This window comes from Populus nigra, chromosome 19, assembly GCF_951802175.1.
Source record: "Populus nigra chromosome 19, ddPopNigr1.1, whole genome shotgun sequence".
Taxonomy (NCBI): domain Eukaryota; kingdom Viridiplantae; phylum Streptophyta; class Magnoliopsida; order Malpighiales; family Salicaceae; genus Populus; species Populus nigra.
The window spans coordinates 8053490-8069607 of record NC_084870.1 but is presented as its reverse complement, the minus strand read 5'-3'; the positions used below and the strand labels follow the sequence as shown (position 1 = coordinate 8069607).

Below are 16118 nucleotides of genomic sequence, written 5' to 3'. Positions count from 1 at the left end.
TGAAGCAGTTTTGACAGCGGGAAGAATTTAGGGTTCTTGAAGATTTCTAGTTCCAGTCATTTTTTGAGTTTTTTTAGTCATAAATTTTATTAAAGTTAGAAAAAAAAAAACCAAACCCTTTATTTTCGGTCATCCATGGTCATTGAATTTTGCATAAAACAAACAATACACCACCTGTTATTTAAAAAAAAATATATGGGATAAACAACGATAGGTCATCCATCCCTTTTTTAAAAAATAAAGACAGATCCTGGAGCGTTAACTAGACTGAAAAATAATAGCTTGTATATTATTTTCTTTACTTAAAAAAAAAAAAAAAAAAACCACCCAGCGATGATAGAACGCGGGTACAAAAATAGTTTGAAACTACCTGTCGTTGGTGGAAAAATTCCCAGATGGCAGCCCCTCCGTTTTTTTTTTATTATTATTATTACTCAACCCTCCTTTTCTCTCGTTCTCTCCTCCCATAATCGCCATTTTATTTTTTATTTTTGAATAATTTCACAACTCTTACTGGGTGCGCATACCTATTACTCCACCCGTAAATTAATCAATTTAAAAAGAGATAGAAACAGGAGAGAAAAAAAAACTTTATCCAAAAAAAGAAAAACTATTATTAGTGAAAGGGATGCTATGACCATCACCCTCTTTGGTTAATCAATATTTAACCTGGGGTTTACATCAGTGGTGAAAGCACTGCACAAGCTTGGATTGTCCAATTAAGATGCAGACAGATGTTAATCTATAATCAATGATTGAAGTAGGGGATAGATACAAGGTTTTTTTTTTTTTCCTTAGCCATTCTTGGATAGGCATCTCCTGTCTGGATCAATTGTCTGTCATCAATTCAAGTAAATACAGCTACAGCAAAGTGAAAGGTACCATCTTTTGACAGATATTGTAACCTGGAAGGACGCCATGCCTGCACCATTATCAACAGGGATCACACGATGGAAAAATAGAGACTGATTAACAACCAGTAGCTAGCCATCCAAACTTCCACAGGGATGATGGTGATATCATGGAGTCTTGCGCACTGCAATCTCGTCTCTTTACATTTTCTACAGTGTTTTTATTTAATTATCTTCTCTTGAGGGGGGGGGGGGGGCATCTAGCTAGTGCCTTCTTTTCATAATTTCTTATTGGAGCCGAATTCAAGACAAGAAGAGTCAATCCCCCAACCCCACAAGTTTATTTTTGTTGATTCTTTCACAGTGTTTTGACGAAAAATTGCGTTGCATACTAGGTGTTTTCATAGCTAGGCATGACCCACCACCATGGATTCTTTTTTAATCACTCATCACTACAGGGAGTCACAGCTAGAGCTAAGAAAATGAAACCTCTGTCGATGGAATATCCTTGGCCTTGACTCGAGTGCTAAATAAAACAATTATGAGACTAATGATAAGCGCATGTTAGCTGAGCTACTTGGCTTTTGTTAAAGGATCGTCCATTCGTAGTCTCTCGAATTTAAATGCGATTAAATTTCCATTCTTGTATTCTAGGAATCAAGCCAATTATTGACAATACACGTTTTATAGAGAACAGTGGAGTGAAGATGCTGCATATGGACTCAATTTCATCGTGCGATTAAAAAAAAAACAATAATTTGAAGTTTCTAATCTTGGGACTTGATATATATATATAAAAATTGAAAATTGAAAAAAAACACTATTTCTTGATTCATCATTGGAGGCAATACGATTTTGGTATTGTCTGGACTGTTGTTTTTTCTGTTACTTTTGAGTTTTGGTTTCATTCAAAATATTTGAAGGTTGATTTTCTTTAATGATCGTGTACGTTAACCAATCTTATACCCAGCATCCAATTGTCTGTCGAACAAAGCCATGAGACTGCTGAAGGCGAGAGATAATAGAGATCCAAAAGTATGCAGTAAGAAGAGAGAGATAAATGCAGATCTTAGCACTTCGCTAAAAGGGCCTCTTTCCTGATCCAGGCTTCCTTCTTCGGCTTCCTCTTCTGTCTCACTGTAGAAGGAATGATCCTCACTCACGTTATAATGCTCCCAATATCTCTCGCTCCTCGTTTTCTGCTTCATTTCAGCCCACCTGTATATCCTTACCCAGTTTTCAACTTCAGGTGCATTGTATTGGTTTTTGCTATATGACCTGCCAGTTTCTTCTTGAAACCTAAGTACTCGATCATACTTAGTCCTTGTCACTTCATTAGAGAGTATCTATTTAAGAAATGGTTTGTGAGAAGGTAAATATACAGTCTGGAAATGGAAATTAAAATAATACAATACCCATGAAACTAAAAAGAAAAGGAAAAAAGGAAAAGAATGTAACCACTACACTCGGTCAAGACCTTAAATCTCATCAACAGACACTCTTACTATTTCCAAGTGGACTTAGGGAAAATCGGTGATTAAAAGTCAGTTTTTCAATATTCTAATTTTTCCATACAACAAATCATCTCTAAGTTGCCTAGAATATTGCATGGATTTTGGGTGGGAGAGGTGGGATTTCGCTTGTTCTGTGTCTCCAATTTGCTAGCTGGGCATGTGGAAAGAGGAGCAGCAGCATGGTTGCTCTGGTAGTGGTAGCCATGTGGGTTGGTTCAAATCTTGCTAGGTTTGCTCCACTCCCGCAAGGTGCTCTTGTTACACTTCTGTACATGTCTATTAAGCTGCAAGCGGACCTAAATTGAAGCGTTCGCTGCTGGTTGACCATCAGCATTGCATCAATGATATTTGCTCCTCCGAAAATCCTTTTTATCCAGAAATGATTTGATATAACTTTTCATTTTTTATTAAAATGAAATTTTGACTTTGATGTGGTAATTAATATTTTCTTATTTAAATTAAAAACCATTTTTTAAGCAAATATATTAGATTCTTTTAATTAAAATCTAAAAACAACTTTAATCGATTTATACAAATTAAATCTAGATTTGTTAAGTGATTTAATCAATGTCTGATTAGAAACACCAATACTAGCTACACATTTATTAATTTTTTTTAATATATTATAGTTTATTGATTTTTTAATATATTTTTTATTAAGAATTATTTTTATAAAAATATTTGGCTGAACACATCCTGAACAAATAAATTCCCTTTTTATTTATTTTTAAACGGAATGAATGTCGTTACCAAATCATCAAAGTTGCGTCTTAATTTGAAGACTCCTTTTTATCCAAGACAAAAGCGTACGACGTTACCTGGTGCATGATAATATTTGTCGAAAGCGTTGCTGATACTTGTTATATGCGGGTTATCATGTCTGGAGCACACGCTTCTTCTTCTTCTTCTTCTTTTCCTTTTAATTATTATTATTATTATCTTAAATCAACCCTCCAACCATTCATGTGGATGTTTCTATCATGTCTTTTCTTTTTTTTCTCTTTTTATTTAACACACACACACACACACACACGATAGAATATCTAGTACTAATCCTTTAAGTTGCAATTCTATTTTTTAATTATTTTGACAAGAACATATTTTTTTTATAAGAAAATTTCTGCATGTTATTTTAATACATAATTATTCATAAAGTAATTGATAATATCATAAAATCTTCTTAAAAACAATAGCATAATTGGATAATTCCTCAAATATCATTTTAATAAATTAATTTTAAAAGAATTTTATTCTTATTTTTTTAAAATAAAAGAAAAACAAAATGTTCAAAGAAATTTAACAAAAAAGGCTAGGTCCATGTTTATGACTTTTTTTTTTCAAAGGTTAGGTGACGTGTTGTTCGTTTTTTTTTCATAAAAAAATAAAGTCTGCCTAGACTGACAGCATGTCTTTAACTAGTGTAATACTGATATTTAAATTCCAGAGGCTCCACACCTAATGTTGCAAAGAATTTGAATTTTGCAAGTTATTCAAGAAGACTCATGATGATCGCTACTTCGTTGTTACGAAAAAAATAATAGAGTGTGTCCGTTTAGGTGATTTAGTTACAGAAAAGAAATTAAATTTGATGGAAGCATGATAAATTGAAATTATGAAAGAAAAAACCGCAGAGGGTCTGTTAACTAGCTATGCTGACCAAAAAAGTCCTCAAACTTGGTACAAGGGTAATCTGGTTATTACATGGACAGAGACCAAGAGAGAGATCGACATCCAGATATTATTTCTAACGTTGTCTTAAAAAAATATTGCTCTGTAGAAATTAGAATGATGGATTGGACATCCAGTACAAGGCTTTGTTTTGTTTATTTCCGGATGGTACAGTTTTTCAAAGGATGGTTCTATTTTTCAAGTCCTTGATAGACTTCATAGGTATCTTGTCCAGCTATGGTATAATTTATCTTGAGTGCGTACACTTTAGCTTTTCCTCTCTCCTCTAAAATCCTCGAAATTTCTAGAGCGGAATTGAAGAAAAAGAAGCCAATTTGGTCCCGCCTTCCACTGTATGTGAAACCACCCTTGAAGTCATGAACCCAATCCTTTGATATCCGTGGATGCCATGCATCTCATAGGCCATGGCAGGCTCGGTGAAGGAAATTGTGAGGATATCCCGGCCTCCATTGCAAACTCCGACAAATACATATTTATGGAAATACAAGAATTCGAAACGGAAATCACACATGATACTCTGCTATTGCCACGGAAAGTCATTTCAAGGCAGCAATGCTTTGGTTGTCCTTGTGAATCCCTTCAAACATTAATTACAAACCCAGAAAGATCAGATATGGTCCACTGATAAAACTCAAAATAATGATGGATATTGAACCAATACAGGCAAGAATAATTATCATGTACAATATAATATGTCAATCACACGAGGTAACAGAGAGTGCTACACGAAGATCATTTGAGGTTCCGCATATATACATTCGATTTGTCTCTATTTCTCGTTGAAAACCTCTTGGATTGTGAGCTGCATAATGGTTGTTTCTCAAGCTATCACGCACTGAAAATATAATCTCCCTGACAATAGGTTCGTGACCATTTAGAAGATTACCCATGCTTAGCACTTTTCTCCATGACTGGTTAGCAGTGGGGGGGGTGAACATATTCGATACACACTGTCTCTCGCGTGTCATTACTTGATACTTGACGTCAAACTCCTAGGTGAAGACAACAGATCCATGTCATGTCAGTCCAAGTTAAAATAAAACTACTAGGTTCCCAAGGTTCTCGACCCCAATCAATAAATACAAGATAGTCACTAAAGACAATTTCAGTGGTGCCATTTAAAGTCTATCATGTGTAGTTATCCACTTCAAACCTATAAGACGGTCGGTATAGCTTGAGTCAATACAAAATCATTTTGAAGATGGCATTATCAATACTGCTGGATATTAAAATATCCTTTCATTTCAGTTTTAACTCATCACTTAATACAAATCCAGGGGCCAATACAGTCAGATTGATGTATTGCTATTAACAGGAAACAGCTTTCATGGCATGAAAGAAGTTTTACCTTTTCATCAACTTCTAGAGAACCCGGTGACCCTGTTCCCATTCTTGGAAGATAGAAGTTGTAGTAGTCGGTGAAAATTGTTTCAGAGAGGCGTGGAGCCTGCAAGAAAGTCCGATGAAGAGAAGATGCAAGAGTAAGCAACTTCTCAATGTGTTCAAAGATAACACAGAGGCGTCTTAGGTCTTCGATGGTCTCACTGTTGCCAGATACATGATTTGCTGCCATAAAAGACAAGATTTGCCAAGTTTATTGAACTCACTTGCGAAGAAGTTTAATAATAGCATGGCAAGATAAACAAGAAAAAGGAAGAAAGGATCTACTTTGCAAAGGCTTCAATGTGGAAGCCATAGTACGGTACAGTTGCTCCATTTTTGTTGTCATCTGCTTCAAGCCTCCAAAATTAGTCTGGTTTAGTGTGTCAGCTGACACTCTGAAGGTGGTACAAACCATCTGCTCAAGCAGTTGATGAGGCCGCAATGTCTCTAAGTAATGAAGGATCTATAGAATTCAAGTAATTGGTCAAAACAATAAAAGGAGCTAAGAGGGAAACTATAAAGACACGGGAATACATCCTGACCAAAATATATGATATCAATCAAAACATTTATCTTTAATTTTTTTCCCTAAAAGAACCACGAGAGGCCTATGAATTTGCAATCAGCTGTCTTATTTACTCTAAAAGGTAATGATCTTACATGTAAGTTGCCACTTTATTTACTAGCCAGTCAGGTTACTGTTTGCAATTAATGGAGCTAGTGGAGCGGATTATAGAGCTAATTAGACAAGAATTCAAAAAATCAAAGGTATGAATAGAAGACAGACCTGACCACAAATAGAATTTAGTCAAATTTCAAGTGAGTGGCTCTGAAGCTTCAGCCAAGAACGATGTGCACCGTTTTCATGTTACCCGTTGCATAGTCTCAAAAGGTTTGAACATAGGCATCACAACTTCTGATTTTGTTTAGCTAAATAACACAAGCTGGGGTTTCTAGAAGCTAAGAAATCAATAGAGATTTTGGGAGTAACAGTAACAAGTTCATAGCACAATCAGAATAGTAAGACATAAAGTTAAGGATGAATGCTTGTGGCGAACTGCACTCATCCTCCAAAAAACATCTACCAGTCCTTTAATTGCATAAAGTTTAATTTCCTTCATCTTTTCCGCACAAACATGATACCCACATACCAAACATAGCATAGCATAGCATGAAATAGAACTTAGACTTGTTGGTATTGGTTCAAGCTGCACTTAATGTGAAGATTGCAAATAAGAAATAACCTGACCTTCTCTCCTTCTCGAAAGGGGTCTATTAGGGGTTTCTGCTCGTACACTGGCAAAGCAGGAGTATCGTTCCAAATCTTTCGCCATAAATTCCCTTGCTCCGACATCCGTTGTGAAAGTCGGCCATGAGGTGGCCAATCATCCTTCAAGCCCTTTGTCACTGGACTTTTAGATGCTCCACTTTCCTTATTATCATCATTCTCCCAATCTCCCGGTGAATGCCACCGAATAAAATCTTCAAAAACAGAATCTGGATTTGCTGCTTTGAATGCTGACATGTCTAGTTCAAATTTTCAAAGATTGCAATATAAAATCTTAAGAAAGTGAAAGAAAACTGTGGTTGCATTTGAAAATGCACATTTGACGACAAATAAATACTTTTAAAGAAGAATACAGACTCAATCCACACAAGGGCATTTATCACATCATCGATGTGAGTGCAATATGCGATGAACAACATACGCTTATCTTCGATTATAATGTAAAGTATTGTTGCTTTCTATAATTTATTTATTTATTATAAAAAGCATTTAGTTTGTTATTGAAGCCCTCCCCTGATTAAAATTTTTTTGAAAGAATATTTTGGACATGATTACAAAAAGGCAACAATAATGAACTGGAAAACAAACTGACAATAACAAGGACTTGAAAAGGAAAAAATGGAAGCTTATTCCGTACCTGATGATAAGATATCTTTCTCCAACTGAGCAGAAAAGCTCTGGAATGAAATAGTATAAAGTTTACTCAGCTAATAAATTTATAAGTTTCTTTCACTAACACAAAATAAAATATTACACCCTCTTGATTAATACAGATAGAAAACTTTGAAAAAACTAATTTGCTTGTCAAATGTTAGATCCCAGAATCCACATTAGCATGATTTTTCAAGAGTAACAAGGGTACTCATTTTAAAATTCCATAGAGATTGTTTGAAATCATTTTAACTTGTTGATGCATATAACAACAAACTTACTCTTTTTTACTAAACAGAACTATGGTTTAGTATTTCATTTTTTTCTTTTATAATGCCGAACTAAGGGTAGTCCATACCCATGCTTTATTGAACAGATGAATTCCAACTAAGATCAGTTGTGTTTCCTGTTCTACCGTGATGAAGATGTTTAGTCCTATCAGGCACAAGACACACTATCAGACATTAAGACAAGCTTCTGTAAAGTTTTTGAGGCTTAGCAAATGAAAGTCAGCTGCCTGGTGCCAACGAAATCCTTCCAACTATAAAACTAGTTGAGAGCTTTTAAATTAGATCATCTCATTCACAAGTCACAGCTCCTCACAATTGATGTTGATAAACAGCATATGAATACAGCCATACTATGAAGTGGTGGGCCTACCCATCCCAACCAGGGGATAAACAACATATGAATACAGCCACGCTATAATCTAGTGACAAAGGAAAAAATGTTGCGGGTAAATAAATAATTTGAGCTTACAAAAGAACTCCCAAGTGCTTCAACAGCCTGCAGTCTTTCTTCATGCATGTCTTCTGTCATAAGTGGAGCATCCTATAACATTTAACAGACAAATATAAATAATTTTTATCCATTGAACTCTGTTGATAACAATCATGTGATAAGAATGTCAAATGGTCCAGATTCTAGGAGATAAAAAAAACCTGTGTGAAAGGGGCATGCATGCTCTTATAAGACTTCAGAAGCTTCATAGACCCCACAGCACCAGCTGAGCCCCTCCTGTTATGATCAGAAGATTTCAAATCAGTAGATAGACTGTCTCCGTGCTTCATGCTACGCCTTGCTGTCGTCGTCGTTCCACTCCCATGCAAACCATCCTCTGTCAAAGGGCTGCCACATGGATAGCAAAGTTATGTGCCAGGAATATGCATGGGATAAAATGAATTGTTATTGATGGTGAAAGGCCAAAGGTTGTAATGTTCGATACTGTATTTCTTCATATCAGAATGTAAATGCATTTCTAACAAAAAAAAGCTCTGCCCACTTCAAACTCCAAGTCCATCAGGAACCATTTCTATACTAACAACTTTGATCTCTAAAAATTTACTTCATGAACTTTTTAATAGCATGCAATATTTGCCAAAAACAAAAAACCCTAAACTTCAGAGGTTCTTTTAATGGAAAAGTAAGCATCCAAACTATTTTATGTACATAAACTAGCACATAACCACCAGCATAATGAGCCAACAACCATGTATTTATATATAATTTAAAAGAAGAAAAGGCAGAATACAAAGGACCAGATCATGGAAGGAAAAGAAATTGATGATGAAGAATGCCAAAATTCCAATACATAGTTATTTTTTATTATAACTGAAATATAATTACTGTATGTTCATCCATGAGATTCATAGGGGCTACTTTTCTCCTAACACACACACACACACACACCCAAAAAAAAAACACCAAAGACATGCAAACAACCTTGGCACAACAAGGAAGAAACTGAATTGAAATACACTGTCACATGAGTGTGATGCCCAAATTGGTTGTTAAAGGGAGGAAGCATAATTTTATATTTCACAAAAAAGCTAAGGCATAATCCTACCATTTCAAGCTTATGAGAGATTCATGTTTTAACTCCATGGGAAGAATGACAAAAATACACAACTAGATGAGCTTTAGCAAAACAATGTTGATTAAATGGGAAATTCCAAAAGTCAAGCACAAATTATTATTTTTTGGGCAACCTCAGAAAAGTCCCCTGCCTATAAACCAGCTCTAACTTAGGTTCCCGTGAATGTTTTTGCTCAATTGGTTCCCCAATGTATCAGAAATTATCAAGTAGGTCCCTCCATCCATATCCATTAATGTTTTATGTCAAAAATGCCTATTCATGAAGGAAAAAAAAAACATCATTTTTTAAGAGAACTTAGTGTTTTCTGTCAAGATTTACGATGTCTTTAGACAGGATTCGATTGAGGATTTTTTATTAAAAAAAAAATTGGATGGGGACTCTATTGAGAAACAGGTGATACGTTGGGGACTCATCAGAGTTTACCCCTTATTTTTTGAAAGGATAGAACTGATGAGTTGGGGAAAAACAATACAATACCCTCAAGCCCAGCCAATTTTACATAGAAAATAAAGGAGCTCTCACTTGCTTAGTTCACCTGTCTTGAATCCCATCAAATTCATCACCATGTTTTTGTTTATTGGTTGTCTTGTCCCCAACCGGACTATCTTCCTGCATAATCCATTGAAATAGCATTTAATGCCAAGAAGAAAAAACAAAACGCAATCACCTGAGTTCAACTCAGTAAGCAGCAGAAACACTAGAAAAGAACTTAACATAAAAACACCATGTCACCTCCATATGATCATAAGTATGCTCATTGCTGCCTACACAATCTTGGAAGTCTTCATTCATTTCACACTTCTTCTCAATGCATATAGCAAGCTGAGCAGCAAAAAGCAAAATGATATGACTGACTCTACATGTGCTATAAAATGAGCACATACAAAGTGCTTAGATGTTTTCAGATCCTTGTTGAATCTGAATAGTTTCATTTATAAATTGTATGTCATACCAGAATAGAGCGCTACAAATGACAATTGAAAAACATGGTTTATTTGATGATGAGTGTGTTGCTAGGCAGAGGCTGAAACCAGCATATGAATTGGGATTTAAAAAGATGAATTTTGGTGGCTTTTTGGCTGTGGGAAATGTTAAAATTAGGTTAAGGATTTCCAAGACAGCAAGCTAGTTTGGTGATTAGGAAGATCTTTGTGCTTTTTGGATTAGTGATTAGATTATGGCTTAAAATAAGTTGTTTGATAGTTTTTATGATGAAAATAAGGGGCTATTTGTGACAGTGACTGAGTTCCAGCAAGCAGTAGCAAATTTGAAAATCAGAAAATGGAGAAGAAAATGATTAAACAAAAAGGAAATAGAGAGATAAACCGAAGGCATCCATTCATAGGGATTGCTAAGCAATTTGGTATTCTTGACAAAAAGGAATGCAGGATTTTTTAATTATCAGATCTAAATCGAAGTAGAGTAGGCAAGGAATATCTCTTTATAAAAAGACCGACAAGTCCGAGAACTTCTCCTTCATTGAAAAAAAAAAAACAAGAACCCATCCCAATTCCTCCAAGACAGGTCAACATTTTCATGGTTTTTAATTACCAGATTTATTCATGATGCCAAGTAAGTTGCCTGAGTGCCAAATTAGTAAGTCATTTTACAAGGAAAATGATGGGTTTTGAGCAAGAAAACATCAACCTGGATATTTTAAAAAGAAAAGGAAAATACAGAGCACAGGTTTTTCAAAAGTTCCAACTCTCAAAAGCTAACACCAGGCAAACTCAGGCTGATAAGCTTTCTAATGTCAAACACATTATTACCATTTGCAGTTTCTGGTTAATCAAACAAGTGGATAGGTCAATAGAGCCATTGGCTTGTATTTTAGGTAGAGGTTGTGACTCTTCCCAACACCAACGAACTTCCCGAATAAACTCTATCCAAAGCACGGCAATAGCTGAAATACATAAAAGAATAAAAACCTAGTCATATAAGAGAAACAACAGGGATAAAAAAAAATTTTAAAAAAAAACCTCAATAAACTCATGTGTTGTGCAATTAGATAACTATATTCTTAATCTATATTACACAAAATACAGCATATGCCCTTTTTACACATACCGCGTATATTGCAGGTCCCCACCCATAGAGCATGTAAGCAAAACTGTGCAAAAAGGGATCCAAATGGTGCGCCTTTAATAGCTCGAGAAATCTTATGCTCACCTTTAGCAAATGCAGCGACTTGTGATCCTGATGGAGGAAAGATAACAGTTAGAAACCTTCAACAGAAATGGGTACTCAACAGTTTCCAATTGCATCTAAATCTTGTGTATTTTCCTTCAAATAGTGCCCCATTAATTTAACTTGTACCATTTCCAGCGATTCAATGACTTCTATTCTATGTTTTCTCATATTTCCTTCCATCTACAATACCAGGCTAATTTCAGCTACACTCAGCACTGGATAAACCGGGCCCATACTATCCAAAATGGGTCTAGACAGAGCAGCACTAACCATGCAGCTGTGACATGTTCATGAAAGAGTAGTGATATTTTGTAATCTTGTTAGCATTGGCACAATATTTTAAACACTAAAATGTGCCAGCAATTATGTCCAGTATGTTTTAAGCAAGTTAAAAGCTTCTTCCAGGCAGTTTGGCAATCTAGATAAACCAAGCACAAGAAATGAAGCTCAGACTTGTCTAGGCATGCTCTTATTGGATTCATGACTGATGCTAAACAACCAGTCAGCATATACAGTATTGAAGAAGTGAAATATCATTTAAATATAATAAAATTATGAATTAAAGAGAATAGAACCAGGCAGAACCACAACCCCCAGCAAAACCAAATACAAAATATGTACCCTCATGAAAAAGATCTTTGAACACACGATCAAGAACAGTTGGTGGCGGTACAATCATCGAGGACTTGAGATTATCAGACCCAGGGTTTTCAACTGCTTCAAACCAAAACCAAGAATAAGAGAAAAAGTTAACAAGCAACCAAGTTAAATTGACAGGACAGGACATTAGGAATCATTTCAAACCTGACACAAAATCCTCCATAAATTGGGCTTCAAATGACATATTTAGCGCATCAACCAAAAGGCGCAATTGGGAAGCAAAGCCAATTCTGTTTCCTTCTGAACTATCACTTCAAGGAATAAGAGTGTTTCAGATGTACAAAAATTTACCTAAGTTAAGATAACAATAAAAAGCAATGGAAGGCACCACGCGTAAAAAGACAATCTACCGGGATATGCAAAATATATTTTTAATATCAGAATTGGGTGAAAAGGAAAAACTAGTTTATTGATGGCAATATATTTTGGTTTCTTTGCTTTTATTTTGGCAACCCATACCACAAAGCACAGTGGAGAACAGTGAATGGGGGGAATCTTTATGTGGTAATTGGTAAAGCTCAGGATTAAGGTTGTGCAACTTATGAATTTGGAAATTTAGCACAAGGAATTTGGATTCTGATCTGAATTTATTTGACAAGGAAAAAGAAAAGAACCAAGAGTTTCAGGCAAGCAGGTTCAAGAAATCACTACTCACTCCTTGGTAGAAAGCCTCATTTTCTAAAGGGTAGAAAACAGAACAGCCATAAAATCTTATTAATTGCTTGAATTTAGAGTTAAAAAAGATATTAATAGAAGTTCATATCACCTTCATGATGACACCTCTAAGCAACTATGGCTATCAACTAAAGAAAAATCCCAGCAATGGACCCACGACATAGAAATAGTAAGAATAAGATTTTATGATTAATAGTATCACAAAATTAACAAAAATAATATTCTGAACATAATAATTTTCTAACCATAATCGCGTGTGAAGTGATTTATTGAAAGAAATTTCTCACAGATTTGGAGACAGAAATGGAAGAAACATCCACTTCTCAGCTTCATGAGGTGATGCATTTTCAAGTTCAGCCATTTCAAGAGAGCTTTCAACTGTCTTCTCAGACCAAGTGGCAGTCAATTCAAGTCCTGTGCCATTTAATGAAGCATCAAAAATAACAAAGCGAATCTTCAGAAAGAAAAGGTTTACAGTACAAACAAAGATGTGTTTTAATTAGCTCAAAAGAACTTCAGGTATGGTACCTGGATGCAAAGAAAAAAGAGAGATAAAGATGATAGACAAAATAGATAGTGTTGCATAGGTAGTTGAAATGAATTTCATTTTGGATATTTGAGCATGCATGGGACAAGCCAGGTAAAATGGTGAGCTTGTGCTTTGAAACTAGAAATATTTCTATCCAACATATTCCACTCTCTAAAAGTCCAATAGAATCAACCATGGAACAAGGACAGCAACCAGAACTATGAAATATTATTAATCGGCCATGGAACAAGGACAATAATCAGCCATAGAAGTTTACCTTGTACTGGGTCCTCAGCAGAATACCACTCACTCCATGGACAATCATCATCCCATTGAGATCTACTGCGGGTCTCACTACCATGATTGCCACCATATTCTTCTTTTTCAGTACCAAGACTTTGGAGATCATCATCATCATGGTGAATGGTTCTATACGTTGATGTCATTGTAAAATGAACTTTGTAAAGATGCATAGCAAAGTCCAGCGTAGAGTAGGCCTTCAACATCAGATAAAAACACAGTAACATTGAGAAGGACAAGAATCCACAAGTGAACATAAATGCCAAGCAAAAAGGGAGCTCAAGTGGGAACAAATTTAGGTGTGAATAAGTTTTTGAAGCAGATTCTGATCCAGAAATTACTTTCCTCTCTCGAGGCACTTGGCTGGAAATTACATCTTTTTCTTTAACAACTTAAAGAAGAGTAGTTTAACAACAAGAATGTGCGTAAAGAATACAGCAGGAAAATATATGAGCATGAATTATCTGACTATTCTGCAAAAAGGTAAAAAATGCAATAATTTCATAGGTTGGTGGAACAGTAAAGATAAGAGGATGTCCTATATAGATCATTATAAAGGATCAAATCTACAGGAGACTTACAAACTTTGAGACAAATAACTCGTATAACCCTTCCAAGTGCATGAGCCTTACAGGAACCTGGCTACCGATACGATCAGCCTCAAATCTTCTAGTAAAAACAGTTCCCATATTTTGAATTCCAATATAAGCCTTCCTAGAAGGATCATGAACTGGAACAAAAGCTGGCCACAAGCTGCATTTCCGAATACAAAACATTAGAAGCTGATTTGATGAGCTCACATTCTAAATTCTAAAGCAACAGAAATTAGTCATTAAGTTTCGGAAAGCCCTCGTGAAAACCTATTGAAATTTCAATTTTGTTTTAATAAGGAAACAAAACTGGTGCTACATCAACCCAAAAAACAAACAGGTTGTTATGCCTAATGAAATGTAGTGCTACTATGTAGGTCTATAAACCACCATGTTACACTAATATCTAGAATCTTTGGTTCAAAAACTCACCTGGAGCAATTTGTCAAAGCAATTGCAACTGCACTTAAGAGCTTAGAAGCCTCGGGTGAATCAAGAACCACACCACTGGCACTTTGAGGAGCAATAACCTGGTAATCCGGAAACACAATAGTCATGACTACAACAAAACTTCAAATAAACCCAAACAAAATGCATTTGCAAATACCAAAAAATCCTTCACTCCAAAGCATAACTGCAAATCATGCAATGTACTATCCCCGTCCGCAATTTTGCCTGCACCAACCAGAACTTAAATAAACACATAACACTCCTGCAATCTCTACAGCAATAATTAAACCTATGTAGAACAAAATTCTTCAAGTACCGCCGCTGCTGGTTTCAAAATAATACTCCATGTTATAGCTTTTCATCGCGTATTTCAACTCCATTTTAACCTTATATAACTTCTGCGAAAAATCCAACTTAACCGCACCCTTTTCCTACAGTCAAATAATCAACAAAACCCGTAATGGAGCCTATTTCCCATATCATTCATTCCCGGAAACTTATAACTGGTAAATTGATAAAAACTTACCAGTAAATTATTTGGACCATCGGCAAGCCACTGCCTACAAACTGCTTCTATTTCAGAAATAAACCTATAAATTAAAGAAACAATGGATAGATAAATAAAATGGATAAATAAGTTTGCTATTATAATAGCAAAAAATAAAAATAAAAAACCTTTCCCAGGAAGAGGCAAGCGTAAAATCATCAAATCTTTCGAGCTGCTGCATCCAGTGAGTGAAACACGATCAGTTCATATACCTTATAAATCTTGTGATAATTAATATATATGAATTTGAAAAATCGAAATGCTAATTAAACCTCATCGTCGTCTTCTCCAGATAAGTGCACTTTGCTCGTAGATGCCATTATAGATGAGTTAGGCAGAGATCGCTAAATGGAGAGATAGGTTGGTTGCAGTGGCAATGGAACTGATGGACTTGAGAATGGATTGTTAGTTAATCCAGATCTGGTTAGAAAAAGACGATCATGCAGGCTATTCTGCTTTACTTTACGTGTTCTCCTACCTTGGGAATTAGGACTTTTGTGTATTTTCAATTTTCTTTCACTTTCACCGCTCCCAAACACGCTCAATCTTATTATTATTATTATCTATAGAATCCATTTTACCATTTCATTTTCATCTGTCTTTGGATTATTAATTTTATGTAATTAATTATATAGACTTTTTTTGTAATTATTATTATCTATTAATTATAATTTTTTGATGCAGGTTAGGGGTGTTTTATACTTAATAATATTAGATCTAACATATATTTTTAATTATTATTATTATTATACTTTACTGTGAACTTTATAAATATCCTGTGAAATCTATTTCTCAAAAAAAAATCCTGGGCCAGGCGAAAAGAGCCCGAAATATCTGTTCGAGAGATTCTATTCATGGAATGAGGCCTGGGCTATTTGAAACCGGGAGCAAGGGGCCCGACCAGCAATGAATAACTTCGTTAGGC

General features: G+C 35.3%; 1 protein-coding gene across 3 annotated transcripts; it reads right to left on the bottom strand.

Moving 5' to 3' along the window:
- Positions 1-4544: 4544 nt before the first annotated feature.
- On the bottom strand, positions 4545-15686 carry LOC133679922 (uncharacterized). Of its 3 annotated transcripts, none has more exons than XM_062102661.1 (22): positions 15466-15686; positions 15322-15368; positions 15173-15236; positions 14963-15077; positions 14804-14871; positions 14629-14726; positions 14188-14359; positions 13584-13803; positions 13065-13191; positions 12247-12347; positions 12064-12156; positions 11320-11448; positions 11022-11155; positions 9985-10074; positions 9788-9861; positions 8318-8504; positions 8136-8207; positions 7363-7402; positions 6687-6964; positions 5723-5900; positions 5403-5620; positions 4545-5046 (listed from the first exon to the last, which is right to left on the bottom strand). In XM_062102661.1, the coding sequence occupies exons 1-22, from the start codon at positions 15511-15513 to the stop codon at positions 4750-4752; spliced, it is 2850 nt and encodes a 949-aa protein (XP_061958645.1). In that variant the 5' UTR covers positions 15514-15686; the 3' UTR covers positions 4545-4749. The 3 variants fall into 3 exon arrangements, with proteins under 3 accessions (XP_061958645.1, XP_061958644.1, XP_061958643.1); XM_062102660.1 differs by having other exon boundaries at positions 12247-12353; positions 15322-15365; XM_062102659.1 differs by having other exon boundaries at positions 12247-12353; positions 15466-15685.
- Between the last annotated feature and the right edge of the window lie 432 nt (positions 15687-16118).